The sequence below is a fragment of the Equus asinus genome, chromosome 9 (assembly GCF_041296235.1).
Source record: "Equus asinus isolate D_3611 breed Donkey chromosome 9, EquAss-T2T_v2, whole genome shotgun sequence".
NCBI classification, from domain to species: domain Eukaryota; kingdom Metazoa; phylum Chordata; class Mammalia; order Perissodactyla; family Equidae; genus Equus; species Equus asinus.
Window position 1 is genome coordinate 48973281 of NC_091798.1, and position 25118 is coordinate 48998398.

The 25118-nt window shown below is 36.5% G+C and overlaps 1 protein-coding gene across 1 annotated transcript in view; it reads right to left on the reverse strand.

Moving 5' to 3' along the window:
- Window positions 1–25118, reverse strand: part of SLC27A6 (solute carrier family 27 member 6) — a 58988-nt gene that overhangs the window by 17271 nt on the left and 16599 nt on the right. The window contains exons 3-5 of the mRNA XM_014859513.3: window positions 21795–21953; window positions 20242–20366; window positions 2661–2855 (exon numbers count right to left, since the gene is read on the reverse strand). Coding sequence (XP_014714999.3) covers window positions 2661–2855; window positions 20242–20366; window positions 21795–21953 — 479 coding nt within the window. The remainder of the gene's footprint in view (window positions 1–2660; window positions 2856–20241; window positions 20367–21794; window positions 21954–25118) is intronic.

Sequence of the window (25118 nt, forward strand, 5' to 3'; positions counted from 1 at the left end):
GCCAGTAATAGAAAATACAAATCTTCTTCATTGTGCTCCAGTTGGATGATTACTTTGGAATGAGTCAGGAGCTTTAATAGGAATACCAAATTTTTAATAGAGCTAGTGCAATGAATTGAGAAAATCAACTGTAAGGAATGTAAAACTCAGTAATATCAGCATTTATTCTTCCCCAAGTTACTTTTGTTCAGAATGCAGACATATTTCTGAGATGTCAATAAGACCTTCAAAATCCCAAAGAACGCATTATGAAAATAGTTTTCACCTTCTTGAGGTTCCAAACATTAGGACAATTGCACCAGCTTTGAATCAATTTCTTTACTTTTTAAAAATTATATTTTTATCTCTTGACACTCCTCAATAATGTTTCTATTCTATTTCTTCAATTTATGCTCTTTTTTATTTCCCTCCTTTTATTTTCTTTGAGTTTATTTTCGTGTTTTTTTTTAATTAACTCATACAAATGGACATTTAGTTCACTAATCTTCGGCTGTTCTGAGCCAGGCCCACAAGTTTTGAAATGTAGCATTTTCATTATGATTCAGCTCAAACTATTTTCTAATTCCTATTTTGATTTATTTGTTGACTCACAGAAATTTAAAGATGTTTTATTTCCAAATATATAGGAGACGATCTAGCTGTCATTTAAAAATTTTATTTCTAGCCTGTTAAGCTGATGTCAGAGAACATAATCCATATATATTCAATCCTTTGAAATTTGCTGGAATTCCATAAATGGTCCCATCATCCTTGTGAATGCTTCATAAGTGCTTGAAAAGAATAGATATTCTGCAGTTTTTAAATACAGAGTCCTATGTATGTCCATTAGTTCAAATAGTTTGTTTATTGTATCATTCAAATATTTGCTATCACTGAAGATTCTTTTGCTTATTCTGGCTAACACTGAAAGAGCTATAATAAAATATCCTACTATGATTCTGAATTTATTTCTCCTTGAGGTTACATAAATTTTGAGACTTATTTCTTTACTTTCACTTTTATTCTTCAAAAAATATTATTGTTGAGTATAAATTCTATTTTGACAACTGTTTTCTCCAAGCAAGTCGAAGATATCTGTCCACTATCTTTTGTTTCCCATGGTTGCCACAGAGAAATTAGCTGTAAGTCTTATTCCTAGGAAGGTGATTTTTTCTCTGCTTTTAAGATTTTAGTGGCATCTTGATATAGTTTTTTATAAAAACATATTTTAGGGGCCAGCCTGGTGGCATAGTGGTTAAGTTCATGCACTCCACTTCGGCAGCCTGGGGTTCTTGGGTTCCAATCCTGGGTGCAGACCTATACACTGCTCACCAACCCATGCTCTGGCAGCGTGCCACATACCAAAAATAGAGGAAGATGGGCACAGATGTTAGCTATGGGACAATCTTCCTCAAGCAAAACGAGGAAGATTGGTAACAAATGGTAGCTCAGGGCCAATCTTCCTCACCAAAAACAAAAAAAAAAGAAAAAGAGGGGCTGGCCCAGTGGCAAAGCAGTTAAATTCACACCTTCCACTTCTCGGCAGCCCTGGGTTTGCCGGTTCGGATCCCAGGTGCGGACATGGCACCGCTTGGCAAAAGCCATGCTGTGGTAGGCGTCCCATGTATAAAGTAGAGGAAGATGGGCATGGATGTTAGCTCAGGGACAGTCTTCCTCAGCAAAAAGAGGAGGATTGGCAGTAGTTAGCTCAGGACTAATCTTCCTCCAAAAAAAAGAAAAAGAAAAAGAAACCATATATTAGAAGCCTATAAAATAATCTCACCTTATCTGCAGTTTCAGTTACCTGTGGTCAACCACAGTCTGAAAATATTAAATGGAAAATTCCAGAAATAAACAATTCATAAGTTTTAAACTGCACACTGTTAGTCACTTAGTACCTGTCTCGATTATCTGATGATTATCCGACTGTTGTGGGATTGCAGTGCTTGTGTTCAAGTAACCCTTATTTTACTTAACAATTCAAATACGCCAAAGAGAGGCTGTAAAGTGCTTCCTTTAAGTGAAAAAATGAAAGTTCTTGGTTTAATAAGGAAAAAAAAATCATATGCTGGGGTTGCTAAGATCTATGATAACTTTTATTACAGTATATTGTTATAATTATTCTATTTTATTATTAGTTGTTGTTAATCTCTTACTGTGCCTAATTTATAAATCCAACTTTACCTAGGTATGTATGTATAGGAAAAAACATAGTATATATAGGGTTTGGTACTACCTGCAGTTCAGGCATCCACTGGGGGTCTTAGAAAATATCCCCCGCAGATAAGGGAGGACCCCTGTATATAATTTTTGAGTTATATAAAAATTAAAGGTACATAGAAATAGTGGATTGAAAATACTCAAGGAAAGTGGAAATAGTTAAATTAATATATATCAGGACTTATGCTTGCTGTTTATATGTTATATCATAAAATTTGAAAACTGAACAAAAGAATTAGGTATCATTATCTCCATGTTACAGAGGGAAAACATGGGAGATGTTTGCAGTTTTCATAACCCACAGCACCACAGTTTGTCTAGAGGCCACTACTTTATTTATGGAAGTTCTCACCTTAAAAAAAGAAGTTGATAATATTTACCGTAATTTACAAGCACAAAGTCTAGAAGAGAGATTAGGAGACCTCAATGTATTTCTTTTGTAAAGAAAATATTGTACTTACTTTGTAAAAGAAATTTGTTCTCCCTATTGATCCAATTTTCCCAGTGTGATTCATGAAACAAATGTTTCCTTCAGTAGCTCCATAAAGCTCACACATCTTAATATTTCCAAATCTGTCTAGAAATTCTCTCCATACATCACTTCGTATGCCATTTCCAACTGCCAAACGCACCTGATGATCCTTTTCTTCTTCTCTCTGTTAGAAGAAAAGATTTTATTTGTAATTTATTAATTCTTGTTCCCAATTCTTTCTTTCAGCTGTTACTTAAATGGCAAATATCTAGGGGTAAGTTGCATATGTGCAATAATGGAGAGGAAGTAAAAAGAAATCATGTAAGTCTGTTGCAGAATGGTGTCCAACAGCTAATGAAACAAACACTAGCCCAGAGTAACATAGCTTTTATTTCCCCACATCTGGGAAGAGCTCTTCCTAAATTCCAGATTACTGAAGCCTTATTTTGGTAGAGATCAAGTAAGGAAGAAAGCATGTATCAGGAAAAAAGCATTACTTTAAAAAATTATAAAATAATACTTGAGTTTGTATTCTCACTCTATTATTTATTATCTATATAACTTTGAAGAAGAGGTTGAATACTATTCTGATCTCAGTTTATTCATCTGCAAAAACTGATAATACCTGTCTCGCTTACATACTGCAGTATACAATTCACTCAGTTCCCAGCATACAGTAAACCATAGATTGAGCTCATCTAATCACGGTAATATTTGGCTTGAAAACATTATGAAACCTATTTGTAACTATTATTTTTGAATGTACAATATCTTCATATTTTTACTTCTAGTTCATATCTTAGAATTAAAGGAAAAATAGAACTATATTTTATTCTATATTCAATAAGCACTATGTTAATTAACATGAATTATACAGGGATCAAAAATTGGAACCTCAGTAGAATGGCTATTATCAGAAGACAAGAAATAACAAATGTTGGCTTGGATGTAGAGAAAAGGGAACCCTTGCGCACTGCCCGTGGGAATGCAAACCAGTGCAGCCACTATGGAAAACAGTATGGAGATTCCTCAAAAAATTAAAAATAGAACTACCATATGATTCAGCAATTCCACTTCTGGGTATTTACCCAAATAAAATGAAAACACTAATTCAAAAAGATATTTGTACCCCCATGTTCATTGCAGCATTATTTACAATAGCCAAAATATGAAAACAACCTAAATGTCTATCAATGGATGAATGGATAAAGGAAATGTAGTATATACACACAATGGAATATTATTCAGCCATAAAAAAAATGAAATCTTGCCATTTGTGACAACATGGATGGATCTTAAGGGCATTATGCTAAGTGAAATAAGTCAGACAGAGAAAGACAAATACCGTATGATCTCACTTAAATATGGAATCTAAAGAACCCACAAAACTTCAAGCTCATAGGTACAGATTGGTAGCTGCCAGAGGCAAGGGGTGGGTGTGGATGGAATGGGTGAAGAGGGTTAAAAGGTACAAATTTTCAGTTATAAAGTAAAAAAGTTATGAAGATTTAATGTACATCATAGTGACTATAGTTAATAACACTGTATTGCATGTCTGAAAGTTGCTAAGAGTAGGCCTCAAAAGTTCTCATCATAAGAAAAAACATTTGTAACCACGTATGGTATCAGATGTCAGCTAGACTTATTTTGGTGATCAGTTTGCAATATACACAAATATAAAGTCATTACATTGCACACCTGAAACTAATACAATATTCTATGTCAATTATACTTCAATAAAAACAATTAGAGTAAGAATATATTATCAGTATAGTCATGGTAAATCCATTGATTCCTTCCGAGCTACTTTCATCCCCGCCAAAAGTAATACAAAATAACAAGAACTAATAATAAATCAACAACAATAACAAAATACAGAAATCAGTGACCCTTACACTTGCAATTAAAAATGATTAACTGATCACATTCTTTATCTCAGTTCCTTCTCAGTCTTAAAGGAAAGATTTTAACATATTAACTCTCAAAAACAAAGAGAATGTGAACGAAAAGTAATTTTGGAAACTGAAAAGTGAATAGATAAGAGGCATGTGACTAGGCAGAGTGAATAATGCTGAACTCTAAGCCTGCAGGTGGGAACACAACAAGTGCTCCTGAGAGTGTCAAAGAAGCATCAAAAAGAATGAGTGGGAGCTGGCCCTGTGGCCTAATGGTTAACTTCAGCGTGCTCCACTTCAGTGCCCTGAATTTGCAGATTCAGATCCTGGGAAGGAATCTACACCACTCATCAAGCCATGCTATGACAGTGACCCACATACAAACTAGAGGAAGATTGGCACAGATGTTAGCTCAGGGCGAATCTTCCTCAGGAACAAAAAAAACGCATGAGGAAGTCTGCCTTGGAAATTTGTTTAAGAAGTATTTGCACCCCTAGATACCCTAATGTAGATGATGCATCTGGGAGTCTGCCTTTGCTACACTTCGGCCAAATACTGGAGACTTACTCTCTGGAGAAGTCCAACCAGACAGCTGCCAGTTTGGGTTGAGGAAATCTACTGGAAATAGTAGAGTTAAATGAAAGTCTGAATACCAGTTGGTGAGATCACTAAATTGTTCTGCTCTGATCTCAGAGCAAAACTAATCTATATTGAGAGAAACCAGAATATTGTTCACATTTGGCAGGACAATGACTGATTCTTGAAGATATCCAGGGCAAATGTCTTCAAGAAAAAAATAAATAAAATTGAGTAAAAATACTTGAAGTGTTTGTTAAATCGTACTGAGAAATTTCAGCTATGATGGAGCGTTTGAGAAGGATTAGTGACAGGCATTTAGAAAGCTAGATAAAAGAAGGCAATTATTATCAGGAATAAAAAGTGGAAAAAAACCAAATTGTAATTATATTTGCAATACATTATGTATATTAGCTATGAATAAAATTATATATTATAATTTCTTTATAATGCTAAAAACGGATAATCAAAATATTTGCAAATTTTCATAATTATATTGGTGCCTTAGAGGGAGAAGAAATATGTGTGAATATGAGTAGGAAGCCAGGTAAGTGATAGTTAAAACTGAAAAATTGAGAATTAGTAACATATATATTCTATTGAGAAATATAGAAGTAAATGATAACCAAAAATATCTTAAAATAATTAAAAATGTTGACCTCTAGAGATTAAGTATTGATAACAGGAGGGTACTGTTTATCTTGAGAGTACTATTTTATTTTTGAAAGTCATAAAAGTACCAAATTGATAAAATAAAAACTATATTAAAACAAATAAGAGACAGGGGGCTAGCCCAGTGGCATAGCGGTTAAGTTTGCATGCTCCACTCCAATGGCCCGGGGTTCTCTGGTCTGGATCCTGGGCGCAGACCTGCACACTGCTTATCAAGCCATGCTGAGGCAGGCGCCCCACATATAAAATGGAGGAAGATGGGTACAGATGTTAGCTCAGGGCCAATTTTCCTCAGCAAAAAGAGGAGGATGTTAGCTCAGGGCTAATCTTACTCAAAATAAACAAAAAAAATTAAGAGACAGCCAAGACTGTGGATACATCAGAAATGACACTCTGCCTTGCTGATTACCTTAGGCCCACATCAATAGGGTTTAAGGTAAATACTCTGCAGATACAGAAAAGAAGTCACTCAGATAAGAGCAGCTCCTTCCCAAACAGGATTCTTTTCTACCACTAAATATAACCCTGGGCAGTTCTGCCCCAGTTCTCACCTGTGGGCATGTCAGATATTGCCTACCTGGTATGGAACTAGCTCTTGGAAATTCCACTGCCATTCTCCTATATAAAACAGTAGCGCCGCAAATCTTAGGATTTATTGTGCTTGAACAGAGCACACTCTTTTCTATTGCAAAATTCTTGGATGCTTTTCAGGTGAGAGATGAGTTTTAGCAAGTATCACTGTTTACAAAATGTGTTGGCACATTCCAGAAACCAGTAGGAAGCTGGTTTATAAACTAAATTCCATAGACTTTAACTTGTGTGGGCTATAGCTGTACAAGCTTACTGAATAAGAATAAATATTCATCCAAAATGATTCCATTGATATAGAACATCAAATTATCAAAACTAGGATAAGGTTTCTGTTTAGAAATATCAAATTCATTATTTAACTCTCAAGATATCTTTACTCTGTCTTCTTTTCCTTTGAAAGAAAACTCAGAAGATCATGCTTTGAGGAGTACGAGGAAAAAGAGAATGTCTGTTTCTTCTGATGTTGAAATGCATGCACATGCTGGAAAATTTAGAAAGTATAAAAAAATAAAAAAAGAAATAAAAATAACCTGTAATCCTGTGACATCAACATTACTATTTTTATATATCTATATATATATATATATATATATACATGAAAAGTTAGTTATAATGAAAAGTCACACTTTGTATAGAACTATATATTCTAGTTTATTAATATATTATATTCTGAACATGGTTCTGACCTATTAGCGCTTATCTTTCAAAAATATGATTTTTCATGTTTATATAATTATTGTACAATTATACCACAATTTATTTGCTATCACCTATTTTTGGATAGCCACATTGTTTTTAAAGATTTTTAAAGAAAAAGATCATTTAAAGATTCATTGTTTTAACGTTAATGTGCAACTGAACTTTCACAAGATTGTAACCTATCATTAACTCAATTTAAAAAGAAAAAGATTCATTGTTTTAAAGATTCAAGTGAATATCTTATCTATAAATCTTTGCATCTCATTAGGACAGATTCCTGGAAGAAGCCAATAGTTGTAAATATTTTTATGACTGTTGCCAAACTGTTGTATAAAAAGGACATCCTATTTACATCATACCTCCTCACTGCACTAGAACTAAGGATTTTCATTTAATTTAAAATATTGTCAACTTGATAAAGAAAATCTGGCTTATTTGTTCTTTGTATTTAGTTTGTTTTTCTTTGATTTTAGGCAAGTTGAATGCTTGTCATATAGTAATATATTAATAAGATTAACACTTTGTTTCAATAGTATTTGTTTCAATTTAATTTTTATTTTTAATATTTTTATTCAATGTCTTAATTTTTATAATTAAATATATTATTCTCTTCTCTTGTTAATATTTCTACTTAATTTATGATAAAAAATCTCTGTACCCATCCATAACCAAAAAAATTGAAAGATTATTTTCTTCTTTACATTTAACTACTATATTCATCTAGAATTTACTTGTGAGAAAGGTATAACATTCTAAATTTCATATAATGATTTGTCTCACTCATGGCCAATTTAGACTTCATGAAAATTTAATTTTAAATTTATTCAACTGTACTTATCCAAAGCCTTGCAAATAGAAGCTCCTCAATTAATAAATGTCTAAAATTTTAATCTGATTCAGTAAGCACATGAACACAAAATACTTTTAAACAATTCTTTAAAATTTTCCTTTAAAACATAACTGAGAATCTAAAAATAAGAGTAAAACATAAAGAGAGAACTGAAATAAGTGATATAAATTAGTTATTTTACAGTTTATTGAGATAATTATCAAAGCTACCAATGACATCATTCAGATTTTTGTTTGCTGATTCAAATCATGAGCATGAAAACAATATGATTTATTTATAATAATAATGTAAAAATTATATGAAGTCCTGTAGCAAGCCCAAAAGATATAGTTATTTTTGCCATGCACACACACACTCACATATATATACATATATGAAGAGAGAGAAAAATATAAACAAACAGAAGCTTAAAAATCTAGTATGCACAGGAATGAAAATTTTACCTAAAAGAGATCTACAATAAGTATTAGCATAAAGTCTAAATTGAGGGTTAGCAAACTACATCTTGCAGGGGTCAAATCCAGCCTATCTCCTGTTCTTGTAAATAAAGTTTTATTAGAACACAGCCACACCCATTTATATGGATTGTCTATTGCTGCTTTTGCAATACAGAGGCAGAATGAAGTAGCTGTGATAGAGACAGTATGATCCACAAAGCCTAAAATATTTACTAATCTAGTGCTTTACAGAAAAAGCTTGCTGACCCTGTCCTAAATTATAAATAAAGTCAAAAAAGCAACAACTTCTTAATGTTAACACAAGTCAAGCACCATCTGGTTAGTTGGACAATACATTGGTGCCACAAATATTGGTTCATTAAGCTACCTCATCCAGATTCCCATGTATGTTCATTTTATGTTTCTTTCTTAGGAAGGGCTTTATGTCATTGGAAATAACTGGGAGTTGGTTTTATTTGTAAAGTGAGAGAATAGCTTCTGATGCACATTAAGCATATTGGTAGGTGAGTAAAATATTGGTCAGATGAGCCTTCTTAAAAAGCCTATCCTGCTACTGATGTTGTGTAGCTCTCGGTGACCCCGAAAAATGACTGGAAACCAAGGGAGGGCATCGAGCAGAGCCTGATGTAATAACATTAACCCGGCACCAACTGGCAGGTTGGTAGGGGTCAAGGATAGCAGGTGAAGTGGTCCAGATAAAAGATGATGACGGAAGAACGCATCTTGTGGTCAGGGAAATAGAAAAGGAGGGTCAGCAGAATGACAACTGTGAGGAAGAAAAAATCGTCAGGATTAGCAAAGGGAGGCTTAAAAAGTGACCCTGGAATATACAGAAATTGAGAGGAGGGTCTGGGGTTGCTAATTATATTTGGTTTTATATGTGTCCCTTTTGAAGCTGCTGTGAAACTAGCAGTATATCATCTAAAATACAACCAAATCTTCCTAATGCCCATCTATAAGTTAAAAAATCCCCTTCTCCGTCCATAAGTCCCCTCAAGGCTTCTTTAGAACAAATTCCTGTTCCTTTTCATTCTTTCTGAGACATGAGGTTACTACCTAAATATCACTGGATATCTAAGCTATGTTGGAAAAAGAAGAGGAGAGCATGTGCAAATACAAGTACAATCAAATGAATGAATATGTAACACCTACATATATACATACACAAGAGAAAGACATAGAGTGGCCGAGACTAAGAGACAGAGAAAGACAAAGAGATGGAGAGAGTCAGAAAGCATGAGAGACAGACAGACAGATAGAAAGCGGGAAAGACAGAGAGTGGAAGTGAAAGAAAGTGAGAGACCTACAGAGAAAGAAAGCAAGAGAAACAGAGCAAGAGAAGAGAGAGAGAGAGAGACAGGGAGAGTGAGACAGAGAACAAGACAGAGAGCCAGGGAAGGGGTTGGGGGGAGAATATCAGCAAAATAGAGAAAGAGGCAGAGTGAAACAGAGATAGATAGAAACATAGAGTGACATATGCAGAGACAGAGAGAGACCCACACTGCGAGACGAACACAGAGAAATGCAGAGAGACACACACACACACTCACACAGGGATGCAAAGTGACACACACTCACACAGAGATAGAGACTCGCACGCTGAGAGTGAGATACAAAGACACGTGCACACAGAGAGACTGTCTCCGTCTCCCTCTCTCTCTCTCACACACACATACAGATACACACAAACGCCGAAAGAAAGGCAAAAAAAGACATAAACTAAACACAGGGAGGCATACTCAAAAAAAGAGGGGGCGCACACATAGAGACACAAATACAGAGACACCGTTGCACACAGAGACACAGGTATTGAGACCCTCAAAAAGAGAGAACATGCAAATAGAGACATACAAACAGGAACCAAGGTAGAGAGAGACTGAGAAAGGGGGCAAATATGGAAACCCAGAGAGTGCTGGATGGGAACAAGAGACACATTTGCAGCCAAATCAGGAGAAGCGAAGGGAGTAAATATGTTTGAGCCCCATGTCCAGGTTATGGTGTTATCTCATTTTAATCACCATGATAATTCTATAAAATAAGAAACATTATCCTCATCTCATTTTGCACCTTGCGGTAATCAAGTTCAGGTCCAATGTCACATACTAAATAGACAGAATTCGAACTCATTAAAATGTACATGCTATGTGGGCAGAGACTGCTGCCTGTTCTGCCTCTGCTGTACCCCATTGCCTAGGATAGTGCCTGGTGCATAAGAGATGTTCACAACACATTGGTGGAAAGAAGAAAGAAAGGGAGGAAAGGCAGGTTGAAGGAAGACAGAGAAAGAAGGAGGGAGGGGAGGAGAGAGGGAAGAAAAGAAGCCAAGAAGGAGAGGAGGGAGAAAACCAGCTCCAAAAGCCCATGCTCTATTTTTCCAAGCCTCTCCCCATGATTTCAGTCATAGGAAGCAATCAAAACATGAGTTTCTAATTCAGTAGTTAGTGCTTAAATGTTTACACACTCGTGCACACACACACAGAGTAAGCCATTTTATGATATACAGAAAGTACTCATTTCATCTTCAGCCGTAAAATCTCATTCAAAATTTAAAAGAGAATTTGCTGAATGGGTCAGCGCTTTTAATATAGAGATCCCAAGATCTTGGATTTCAGTGGACCAGTCTCCCCCTGGCTTTCAGCGGCACGCATCAAATTGGCGTGATGATATCAGTAAAGAAGTCACATCAAGTTGAAAAAGGCTCTTGTTTCTTCAAAAGGTTCTTCGGGAGCTATTTTCCAGCAGTGTCTGGTGAACTGCCATATGCCAGGCAGTGGTTGAACTAGGGTTACCTCCTACCAAGTCACAGATTTATTCATTCATTTTCTGAAATAGGCAGGCCTCTAACAATGCCCTCCTAGAAAAAAAGGCTCTTTCTTCCAGAACATGTGCTTAATCCTACTCAGAGAATCTAAAATACACCCAGGCTGAATAGCCTCTTTATACCATATGAAATGTGAAACTCTGGAGTTTCTGTTTAAATACAGGTAATTTTTTACCAACCTTGATTTCTCAGGACACAAAGACTGTTGATCAATGGAGAGACAGAATAAAACAGAAATTCATAATGAAAACAAAGGGGCAAATAATTTCTGCCTTAAGCCCTGGATAATTGGTTGCTTTAGGTACAAAACAAAAATCTGGTCTAATTCCTAAAGCATCACCTAAAATATTTAACAAGACATTTTAGGGATTATGATTCTTCCATCTTGATTCAATTTAACATAAGACCTCTTCTTCCTAAAACCCACTGATAATTACACATGCACACGTGTCACACCAGCATACCCCATGTAATAATAAGAATAATTACAGATTCCAACAGTTTGTTTCCTTCACAAGCGCTCCAATATTATACACGGAAAAAATATGTGCAGCAAGTCAAGTGGGTATTACAGAACAGGTACAAAGTAACACTAAATGCAAACAGGATGTCAGAGAATCCTCGGGCAGAAAAGCAGACAGACCTTCTTGCACTGAAGCAGGAAAGGAATGGTTGGGGGGCGGTGGGGGCCTCTTTTGAGAAAAGACGGGAGAGTATTTGAAAGAAGAGGTCTGCAAAGCTGAGACAGTCCAGCTGCCCCTAAAAGCCTTTGTCATGTTGCCTCTCCAGCCTGAGTCTGCGCAGGCCATAGTTTTAGAGATGACAGCCGTCAGTTCAAAAAACCATTTTCAGTCATAAATAATAGCTTGAAAAGACCTCTGTGATGTCAAGTGTGACAGCAGAAAGGAACCACATTGTGGGCTTATTTCAAACTCATTTTCTAGATATCACAGGAATAGGGATTGCCATTTACAAACCACGCAGTCTCAGTAGGTGCTTTCCATCCTGGCAGCGCTTGAGAGAACTGACAGTGGAAGGAAAGCAATGCTTCAGAGCAGACACTTCAAAGTCGCCCTGCGGAGAAAGATCAGCTCCAAGAGTCTGCAAGACCGGCCTCTAACCTGAACGACTGTGTTCACTCGCCTGAAAAAAAGGCTGCGTAGATGTGAAGGGAGGTTGACCTTCCCTGGAAGCCCAGAAAAAGGGTCACCTGAGCCGTGACGACTACAATTCATCAACTCAGTGTTCTGAAAAGTGCAAGGGCCCGATGGCAAGATCATTTCTGCTGTGAGGTGGATGCAGCAACGGCCTGAATCCTTCCACGCCATGATGTGAACCTTTGATTTATCCACACTCCCTCAATGGACTCTGTCCTCCCCAGGAACTCTGACTTTCTGATTATAATTCAGCTTCCTTGCAGGTCGGGGACCAGGCAAAGATTGTGCTGGTCATGAGCACAGAAGTGTCCCAACAACTGGGTCAGGAAGACTGAGGAAGATCTAGCAATGGAAACAAGTGAAAGCTATAAACTGGCATTCTTGAGCCTGGCTTATGTGAGTCTAACCTAAAGACTTGTACTGACAAATGGGGCTCTGAACCTATCAGGCTGGAGACTAGATCTTCAATGTTGGCATAGTCACTATGATAACAAAAACCATCTTGTAAGGCCCCTTCGGAGAAGACTTAAGTCTCCTTTTCTAGAGAGCACCCAACATTGTGGTCAATCTGTTTCCATTTGAATTTCTACACTTAACTAATTAATCCTTATATGAACTCTAGATGTAATTGTTATTATACTCATTTTATAAATGAAAAACTGGGGTGAGGGCTGCTCAGAAAAGCAAGATAATTTGCTCAAGATCACAGAGTTTATAAGACATGGAAGTAAGGTTTGAATTTTCAAGCTCCCAGACTCCAAGGGGCAAACAAATTAAGTGACTTGGCTGATGTCACATGGTGAATTCATGGAAAAGCTCGAATTAGATCCTTGATCTTTTTCATCTAAATTCACTATTTTTTTTCCATTGGGAATAAAATGATCTACTGGAAAATTCTAGTCATTAATCATTTGCTGGAAATTCTCGTATTTGCTAGTAAGCGCTCACTGCAGAGTAAAGAGTGACAAGACTGACCATTTCTGACATTGACTTTATGTGTCCAAAGCAAGGATGTCAGGAACAGACTATTAAAGGAATAGGCAATGTGAAAAATAGCAAATGAATGATAAAATAAGTAATTTTGGATGTAAATTTTAAAATGTTAAATCAATTTGGAATGTAGGAAAACCTTACTAACATACTACATTTATAGTAACAACAGTATATTACCCAAGAGGAAACAGGCATAATATTTTCAGGGTTTCTAATTTCATATGTTTATTTCTAGTGTTTTAATTTGTGATAAGTATAATATCATAAAATTGTTAATATTTTAATATGATTAAAATTCTATTTTAAAATTATCATGATATATTTAAGTGGACTTTTGCAATCAATGTAAGATTTTTATTAGTCAAAGACCAATTATTTTTCAACACTCACAAAAATTACACTAATTTTATAATGACATTGGTGGAAAACATTAGTACATTCCCTTTAAAAATAAAATCCTTCCATTTGCATTGGGATTCCCAGTTTCACATTTTTTTACTCATAACTAGATTGTGAGAATCAAAGGCCAAATTAGGAGAAGTAGGTATTGTTACCTATTTTTTATAAAGACAGGAACTATGGCTCAAAGAGGAGAAGTGACCAGCAGAAAGCCATTCAACAAGAACTTGAAACTGAGCCCATGTCTTTTGATTCCACAGCCAATGCACTCTCTGATGACTTTCTATGTAAAGCTAAATTTGTTGGGAAATTTAATAAATAAGGGATATGTGTGTTCTTAATGGAAATGACAGCATGAATGGTATAAGCAGAGAGACAGAAAAAGATGTATATTTTATATGCACCACTACCCATGAACTAAAAATCAAGTACCAAAATTAGCACTTATTAAAAGCCTTTAATATATACACAGTTCTAAAACATTCCAAAATATTCATTAATTCCATTCTAATTCTATTAGCATTAGGCTGCTAATAGATATTTCTTATTTTAGTCCCTCATATTTCTATATTTGTTGTTTCTAAGCAGAAAAGGAGGTTCTGGTCCCTTGCCAACTTTTCTAATTGCTTTCATATCTATTATGAGAATATTAAACATATTTTTGGTTTATTTAAGAAAAACCTGGTTTTAAAAAAGAGGCGATTTTTCAACCATATAATAATATGCTTCTAATGTTTGGGGAAAAGAAATAATAAAAAATGTATAAATATCTTGAAACAACTAGGCTTTAGAGATAAAATCAATTGTTTTGAGCGTTGCAGAGAAGAAAATGGCAATGAAACTAAATCAGAATATATTAATAACAATTAAAGTTCACATTAATTTAAAAATGTCATTCTTTAGAGGTTACTAAGCATGATGAGAAAAGTTTCCAAAGCTTAATGCTTTGATAAACTGCATCTTTTACAAGATGTGGAATGGGGAAAACACAACAATAAAACACTTGAAGTTATATAGAAACTAAGAAAATGAAAACATGATAAAAGAACAAATTTTTATATATCTAGTTTCAATAGGACAAAAAGAATAAACAGCAATGCACTGAACCAGGGACAAGGTAATGCCAATGCATTTAGCCTGTGACCGTCTTCAGACTCATTCAAAACATAACTGGTAAAACAAACAAGCTCAGGAGATGTTGATCAAGTCAGCATCATTTAGCCTCCCCACTGCAATCTTATTCTCTGGTACCGCTGCACCTTCCTCATCCTCACATCTTCTCTAAATATGACAAGGGAAACTCTTAAAGCTTGAAAGAAATGATGGGCTTTCTTTGGAGAAAGCAAAGTAGGTGCACTTTCAAACTGAGGTCTTAAAAAAAATCTCACAGCACCATCATTTCATTATTGTCATTCGACATTTTCATTTTGTTACCTTCAAAAAAGAACCCAGCAGGGGGCTGGCCCCCGTGGTGGAGTGGTTAAGTTCTCGCACTCCACTTGGGCAGCCCCGGGTTTCGCCCCTTCGGATCCTGGGCACGGACATGGCACTGCTCATCAAGCCATGGTGAGGTGGCATCCCACATGCTACAACTAGAAGGACCCAGAACTAAAACAATATATACAACTATGTACCAGGGGGCTTTGGGGAGAAAAAGGAAAAATGAAAAAAATCTTAAAAATAAAAAAAGGAACCCAGCAAACACCTAGGCATTCACTGCTGGATTATCTAAACATTACTAGGGAATAATTTAGTACAACTTGTATAGCTTTTAATGAAAAATATTTAATAAATATTTATCAAATATCCAGGTACTTTAAAATGTTTCTCTTTTCATAAAGGGAGTTGAGTAAACCCATTTTGTCAAAGTTTTAATATACTTTAACAAAAGTGTACAAAATCATAAGAATACTATCTGGCTCCTAGTGAATTTCTTAGCTTTTAAGAAAACAGAATAAAGAAAAGGGATATGATATACAGAAAATATATATACTGAAATACATATATTAAAAAGTATAGGCTATGCCTTGAGAATGTCAAAATGTAGGTATTCCACATTGAGAGCTATAGACAAACTATATAGCCTAAATGATAAACCATAATATTAACTTGAAAAATAGTATCATACATGTGTATGATAACACAGATCTTTGCTTTGTTAATTAGGTCCCAACCTCTGTACACTTTGGGCTCCAGAATCCTATGTCCAGCTGCTTATTTTACTTCTTCACCTGGATGCCTAATTAACGCACCAAACTTAACAAGTCCTAAAGAAATTTAACTTTCATTCTTCAAATCTCAGTTTTCCTTATCTCTGCAAATGCTTCACAATTTTACCTAGATGTTTGAACCAAAAACCTGTGACTCATCCTTGATTCTATCTGATCCTTTACTCCCTATCCCTCAGTTAGTAAGGCTTATTATCTTTGCTTCAAAATAGATCCCAAACTGGTATCGTTTTTCCAGTTTGTCTTCATCTTTTTCCAAATGCTTTGATGGGAACAAAATCCAAACTTCTCCTCCATGGTCTACTGAGCCGTACAAGATCTGGCCCATGGATGGCCCAGCCACACTCTCCTTCTCTTCAAACATTCAGGCTGTGTCCTCTAGGGGCTTCTTCATTTTCAGTTTATTCTGTTGCAACTGCAATCCCCTCAGCTTTTCCACGGCTGGATCCCACTTGTATCAGTTCCTAAGCTCATAAGTCACCATTTCAGTGAAGTCTTCCCTGACCACTCAGTCTAATTAGCAACGTCCCACTCACCACCCCTCACTCTCCATCACCTCAATCTGTTTTGTTTCTTCATAGTACTAGTCATTGCCTGTAATTACTTTTCTTCATGTGTTTGCTGGTTTATTTTCTCTCTCTCTAAACTAGAGTGTAAGTTCCATAGAAAAAAAATCTTGTTTATCTTGTGTGTCCCTGTACACCCAAATCTACAATATCACTTGAATGAATAAATGAGTGAATGAATGAGTGACATATAAGATCCTATCCCCAGATATATCCCTTGGTACAGCTAATTATCAAGTGCCCTAGGCAGAGTTATTTAAACAAAATAAACTGTGCAGCAGGAGTCCCCCAGAGGATCAGTGACATCTAGAGTTCCGCTACATTCCTCCTCTATCAGCATTAAATGCAGAATTAACATGAGAAGAATACAGAGCTAGACCCAATCAGAATGAAAGACAACTTGGAAGACTGGAAAGTGAGGAAGAGCTGCTGGGAAGAGATTAATGACCCCATCCCTCTGCGACTGAAAGAAGCCAGAACTTCCACTTTTTTTAAGGATAGTGCTGTTGCCAGCAGTTTGAGGCACATCCAAAGTTTACGCCAAAGGAACTTTTGTAACTGGAGTTTTGCGAAAGAGAAAAAGACTGGGTTGGGTGGGGTGTCGATAAATGCTTCGAGTCAGGGAAAAAGCCAACCCTAGAGCGTTTTTATGCAACCACATGTAAGCACTCAACACAAACTGAAACTTTTGCCTGCAGGTAAATCTGCACCAAATCTGCATACATTTAGAGAATATGTGGTTTTGCTTTCACTTAAGGATTTATTTTAAATAAATGTCTATGGGGCTTCAAACCATGGCTTATGAGACATTCAATTTTAATTCTTTAGGGTGTGGACCACATCACTTGTTCACTCTCTGGCCCTACCTGAATCCACTGCTGTGCTGGCTGCACAGCAGCCACTGCCCGTTTCTTTCAGCAGTTCACTGAAAGGAATGAATATTGAACAGCAAAAAAGCAACATCTCCTTGAAGGGATAAGATGTCATAACAGAATGACTTTCTCCTTTTCCTAATCTTTAATGCCAAGAGCTGCTTGAACTCATTCTGTGTGAAGGGGATTAGTAAGTAATACAATGCATGTCTGCTCAAAAATATTATTAAGTTTTCCTTTGGGAAAAACTGTATTTATTTCCCTCTTTCTCAATTTGCCTTCAGGCAAGTGCTTAGAGATTATTTCACAAACACTATCTCTTCTTCAAAGAGCTTTAGTTAAGTATTAAAATATTTAATTAACTAAAAGCAATCAGCAACTCTGCTTTCAATTCCCAGCGCTCTCAAATTCTTTGCAGCTATAGTATTTTCCCAAAATTAGTGCATTACAAATTGAGAGGTGAAAAGGATATTTCACTTTACAAAAAGAAAATTCAAAGGGAAACATCTTGAGAAAAGATTTGTAGCAAATATGACAAACTATTAATACCTTTATTATATGAAATGATAGCTCAAATGGATAAGATAAAACATGTGCCAAAAAATAAATGAGTAAAAGACTCAGGAGAGACATTTTAAAAGGGAAATACAGCTAAAAAAGTATCCCACCTTGCCAGTACTCTTATCAAAGAAATTAAAAAAAGGTTTTTTTCTGGTCTATAAAATTATATGTAAAATTACATAATCCTTTTCCCATTTTTCTTTTTTAAAAAACAAGACTTTCTTTGTTCAAACACAATATTATTAAGAAGCCCAAGCAAATGGGGTTTCATCCACCATATCTGAAAGGGTGGGCCATGAAGACTGGCTATTCCCGAGTTCTTCATCCTTTAGGGAATTTTCAGGAAGCTTGAAGGAGCATCTAGTTCTCCATGAAGCACAACTGAAAGGCCACTATTTTTAATACCACCCGGGACTGATAAGAGACTGTGCGATAGGCACACTCTCACATTGCTGATGAGATTCTAAGAAGGCCAATCACTCTGAACAGCAATTTGGAAATATGCCATGAAAATCACCAAAACATCCATGACCTTTGACTACTTCACTTGTGAGACCCTATACTGTGGCTTTATTGCATGAAGATACTAATTGCAGCATTATTTCAGACGGTAAAACTTTAGAAAAAAAAAATGTATGTCTTCAACCATTCAATAAATACTTACTGAGCAAATGACCTTGAAAAGCTAACGTTGCTGTTAAAGGATGAGAGGCAATAGGAATGGCTGGGGTCACAGTTTAGAAAGGCCGTGAAGAAGGTAGCGCCTACTACGTGCTTTACTGAAGGTGCTTTTATCTTATTGGAGGGCGTTAATTCCTTAAATTAATGTAGTCCAGTTAGCACACTACCAAAGAATACAATGAAAACCAGAAGAGAAAATACGTCAAGTCGTGGCATTATAATTGTTCTACAGGGATGCTTCAGGTAAGACCACAATCCGACACTGGCAAAGTCTCCCTAAGAGAATAAAGGTCAAAAACCTAAAACATTTCTCTGGGATGCCCTGTCTTAGCCATGGATCTAGGGAAAATATAGTAATTTGAAGCACTCCTGACCAAAAAAAGAGTAAGCCTGGCTTCTGCCACAAAGAAGTGGGTCTTCTTCCACAAGAAGTGCCACAAGGAAAGAGGTCTCTCCATCACAAACTCCAAGCTTAAAACAAATAAAAGCATTTTGTAAATATGATCATCCAGTTTCACATTCTTTTCTGTGTTTATCTCCTTTGTGCAATCCCATGTCTTTAATAAAGTCTTATTTAAATGCCTCCAACCTAGTCTCAGCTGTGCTCTGTGTAAAGGAAGCATTACATGTCCATATTGTAGCCAACCAGAGAAGATATCCCAGCCCACCGTCCATGCCTTAAGCTGGTGTGACGATGGCAAAGGTGATGAGTGAGAGATGCCCTAGCCTAGGAAAGTGTTTCTCAAAGATCAAGGGCAGGCCACCAGGCTCTGCTGCCCCACCTCACAGAGGGAGGCATTCTCTATCGCCATTCTTCAAAGGGCTGATGTTGATTTGATTACGGAAAGAGTCACTTCTTTGTAGCCTCAAGAATGTTTAGAAAATCAGACATTGAAAAAATAAGCATCTTGAGATACAAATGAGACTGGGAAAAGGAAAATAACTTGTGAGAGCAAAAAAGTAAACAAACTAATAAAAAACAAACGTCAGGCCCTTGCAACTCTCTCTGCTTGCCTGTTTTCAGAAGGGGGCAATTTATCACAAGTATGTGGAAATGATTGCTTCAGGTGGGGAGACAAATCAAATCAAAGCAACCCCCCCCCCAAAATATTCTAATATAATCACTGATTCAAAAGAAAATGATAGAAAAACAACTATAATGAATGTCATTAGTTTTGGGTTTTTTTTTAAAGAACAGGATTTAAAAAAATTATCTAATTCAACCTTGGAATAATTGTTTTCTGTAAACACAGCAGGCATCTAATTTCATAAGTGGATGCACGCTATGTTTATAGAAATTTTAATCATTTAAACATGAAGTGGACTGGATTGAGGGTCTGTCCTATCCTGCCACAATATAAAACACATTAGTCCATTCCTGGATTTCTCTGACTTGTTTTATATTCATTTTATCTTGAGGTATTGCATACATCTTTGTAAGGCAGCTAAACTATGTTCTGACAGAAGGTGGAGAATAAACAAGCAAAAAATCCTTTCCCTCAACACTTTTTCATTCTGAAATTCCTCTTCCTCTCTGAGGATTACTCTTACCTTGGGTTGTTTGCAAAGGTACCGACAAAGTTCTCCAATATACTGAAACACAGTCACGTTATACTTTCTGCAGTCGTTCCAAAACTGGCTTGCTGAGAATTTCTTCTTTAACACACAAGTAGCACCTATGAGAAAAGGCAAAAAGAGGCACTAGGGAAACAATTCAAGGGCAGAGTTAACATAAAATACAAATGATGTTGCACTTTTGCTCACTTTCAAGGCTTTTATAATCCATCAGAGGCCATTTATATCAAGCTCATTTGCAAACATTAATCATACAGTCCCAAAAATCTTTTTAAAATATTCATGTTGTAATTCTATATTTTGACAGCGTATATACCTTTTGCAATACATGGGATGAAAGAATCAGTCAAAATAAGTAGGAGAGGGGTCAACTCCGTGGCCTAGTGGTTAAGTGTGGCACACTCCACTTCAGTGCCCTGGGTTCGCAAGTCCGGATCCCTGGCAAGGACCTATACCACTCGTCAGCCATGCTGTGGTGACAACCCACATATAACATAGAGGAAGACTGATATGAATGTTAGCTCAGGGCTAATCTTCCTCAGCAAAAAAAAATGTAAGAGAGTTACAAGTATCAGAACGTGACTTCAAAGAGACCAAGAATATTAACTTACTTTTGACCTTAACCTTAAAGCAGCCTCAAAATAGCTTGAAGTCAAGAGTTAGTAAGATAGAGTTGGTAAGACAACACTAAGAAAAAAGTTCATTGATGACTACAGAACCTCATTTTAACAATATATGTCACATGAATATTTTCCAAGGAAAATGCTAATGTCTCAACCCTCATCTTTATTTATTGTGGACATTGATCATATTCTAAATATACTATTCTTTAAAATTACTTTATAGTATTTTAGACACACACAAATAGTATTGAAAGATTTCTATTTATATATTATTTCAGGACTAGCTAGTAACAGACAGAACCTCAGCCTGTTTCCGAATGGAATCTACTGAGCTACAAGCTTTACCAACTGACTTATTGGGTGCAAACAAGGTACACTGTTTGCAAAGATAGCCTCAATAATTCCTTCTATGCACTCACCTTTGCAATGTGAATTTGCCATTCCTCCCTTCAAGAGATGGGGTCTATATCCCTGTCCCTCAAATCTTGAATCTGGACTGGCTTGTGATTCACTTTGATCAACAAAATGCAGGTGAAATGATCTGCACGACTTCCGAGACTAAGCCTTAAGAGCTATGCAGCTTCCAAATTCACCCTGTTGGAAGGCTCCAACCACCACTTAAGGAGGCGAAGGTAGATCACTAAAGGAGGAGCAATCACATGGAGAGGGAAGCCCAGGCAACAGCCAGCTCCATCCACATGGCAGAATTCCTAAGGCACTGCTCTTTCTACCTCAGGAATACATGGAGTATGTCATGCAATTATGTCCTTTTAATAAATATGATGTTATAATTATATAATAAGCACACAGTCACCCTGATTTCTGACAGCATTTCAAACTTTAACAAACACAAGTTCTAATTATTAGGCATTTTGAAAACTTATCAAACAGAAAGTTAAAACTTACCTAATTCAATACATCCACCAATTCCCAGGAGAGATCCTGAACTGTGGTACAGAGGAAGGGGTATATAAACGATGTCATCAGCAGTACAACCAAAAGCCCACAATGCAGCAGAACCCTTTAAAGCCTGCAGCTGACTAATCACAGCTGCTTTTGGTAGACCTGGAAGAAAACAAGGAAAAAATCTATATGTAATAGAAAGCAAGTCTGTGCTGGTATCAACTACAACAGCAACTGAGACAAAATACATCAAAGAGTTCTAGATGCTTTATAAAAGAGGCCATGCAGGGACTGGCCCGGTGGTGTGGTGGTTAAGTTTGCATGCTCTGCTTTGGTGGCCAGGGGTTCGCCAGTTCAGATCCCAAGTGCAGACATACACACTGCTCATCAAACCATGCTGTGGTGGTGCCCCACACACAACATAGAGGAAGACGGGCACAGATGTTAGCTCAGTGCCAACGTCCCTCACCAAGAAAAAAAAGTGGGGGGGCCTTGCAAATGTGTGTTACTGCTTTAATTAATTTCTATCACCTTAGATCTACCCAGAAGGATCAAAACCATAAAATTACATTTGAGACACTGTAAGCCTCAAAGAGCCATATCAGCTACAAGAATGGCAAAAATGCCAAAAATCTGAAAGCGTACACCCAAAACGAGGCAAAATATAAATCTAAATTATACTTAAAGTAGAAATTTTCTAGTGAACAATGCCAATTCCAAATAAGAGTCTGTCTTAATTATGAGCCAATGATTTCGTTATGTTTAATATGTTCTGGAAAAAGATCATTAGAGAATATCAGATTCCATGATCCATGCTGTTGAAATAGTTCTATACTTTCATGATACAAAGGTAAATAGTTTTCTTTTTTTCTTCCAGTCTCCTTCTATGTACAATGGGTTTCTTGTAAAAAATTGTGGTTGTGATTAGTATATAAAAAGTTTTACATACTGCTTTTGTTACGTGATATTTTTAGCCTATTTTCCATATTGTTATATCTTCTGTATTATGTCAGCATAATAAATTCATCTAGTTAATATGTAATATAATATGAAATTGCCATATCTATGGTTGAACATCAGTAATTTTATATGTCAACCTATATTTCCTTACCAAGGAACACAACTTGTTTTCACAGCGATAAGTATCATCTCTTGAATTAATGTGTTAGATTAAACTGTATTATAGTCATAGGCTGTCCATCAGTTCAGAGTCCTAATATTTTTAGAATGTCTTGATGTAAAGGGCCCCATCCCAAATCTACCTCATCAATAAAGTTCCTTTGCTTCATAAAGCGCAGTGTAACAAGGAGAATCCATAGTTTTCCCAGAGGCAAGCAGAGACCAGTGGCAGAGAAGCCACAGGAAGCATGCAAATGGCAGGATCAGGAGTGAAGAGGAGCAGACAGCAATAAGCGTGGTCCTTGACTGCACTGCACGGACTTACACAGGCCTGCTTAGCCATTTGTCAAAGGAGAGTTACTAACTTCAGTGGCTCTGCAAACTTATTCTGCACCTGATTTGACTTTATTTCCCAATTCTAGAAATTGAGTTCTAAACTTGACAACGTGTTTCCCAGAGCGAACTACTTCCTTGCTGTTGTCTAATTGTCCAAGACTAGAGTCTAACATTCAAATACATTCTCATGTCTGATGTCCCAATTTTTATAGCCAAAATTTCCTACTGCCTACTATGTGCTTCTCTGGGTGTGCCCTGGCCACATGTAATGCCCTGTGGCTGGTATTTCTTCCTGGATCTCCTTGCCACTGATCATTTACCTGTCTTGGCTCAGCCTCCTTGATATGATGCTCTATCTTCTAACTGGCACTTGACCCAAACTTGCTGCTCTTTTTATCTCCCAACATATATCCCACTCAGACAACCAGATCTATGTATTCCATACAAACTAAACCCCAATTTGCTCTTGTAGGCCTTCTCTGGTGTCACAATATATTCTGTGGTCTGTAGTAACCAGAGCTACTTAACACACTGCACAGTCAGCTGGGGCACTGTCTTACTCAGAATAGGACATCAATCTTTCCCTTATGAAAGCCAAAGTTTTCATAGGGTTTCTGGTTACAGCAGCACATGGAGCTATGAACCATGGTCTACAGTGACTTCTGGACACTCTTACTAGGCTAAGCCTCAAGTCCACCTTGTGGCTACATCTGCTTTGACATTTTCTGACAGGCACTGTACTCCATTTCTGCTAACTGGACGAGACTTGATCTCATATGCAAGTTGGCATTATCTTACCTATTATCCTAACTAAAATTCAGTTATTAATTTTTTCAAAAGAAATCTCTGCAGCTCTTCCCAATAGCTTGGCATCTCACGAACTGAAAGAGATTCTTGTCATCCACATGCATAGAGAATCTCTCCAAATTTTCTAGTCAGAGCCATGTACAAAGATTTTGAGTGAGACTAACTCCAGGCTTGATTCTAAATAATGCAATGCCTTTCTCTTCTTCATCCAGAGGACCAAATATTTATGTTTTATGCTTCCAAGAAGTTCTCACCTATGGCTCTTCAGTCATCATATTTCCTACTTCCCACACTGTTTGCGATCTCATGGCAGCCCAGCTTTAAAAAAAAATAACTTTTCATTTGGAGGTGTGTCAAAAAATGAAGGATGATTTTATCTAGTTATTTTCCACCTGTACGCTTATGTTACTCCTTCAAAGCACTTTAGTAAACTAATTAGCCATGCCTTCCTTCCTAATTTGGTTAGCTTTAAGTGAATAATGATCTCATTAATTTATTATAAACTATCCAAGGTACACAGTTAAATTTTTTGATAAAGGAGACAACAGATATGAGCTTGTCCAACAAATGAAAGTGATCAAAGGTCGATGGAGTTTAAAGTTTGAAAGAAGGAAAAAACCAGGAAAATAAACGAAATTTGTTAAAACTGCATTTTAGAGTCCCCTCTTAAAAGAATTAGAAAGAGAGGATGGCCCTATGGCCTAGTAGTGAAGTTTGGTGCACTCTGCATCAGTGGCCTGGGTTCACAGGTTTGGATCCTAGGCACAGATCTACACCACTTGTCAGCCATGCTGTGGTAGCAACGCACATATAAAATAGTAGAAGATAGGCACAGATCTTAGCTCAGGGCTAATCTTCTCAAGCGAAAAAAGAGGAAGATTGGCACAGATGTTAGCTCAGAGCTAATCTTCCTCAGCAAAAAAAGAATTAGAAAGCACATTAACATATTAAAGCCCTTGAGAAGCCCAGTAGTATAGAAACCTAGGCATTTTTATTAATGGTGTTTCCCAAACTTATGTGGTCACTAAAGCCCTTTTTCAACTTTTATTTCATTTCTTTGAAAAC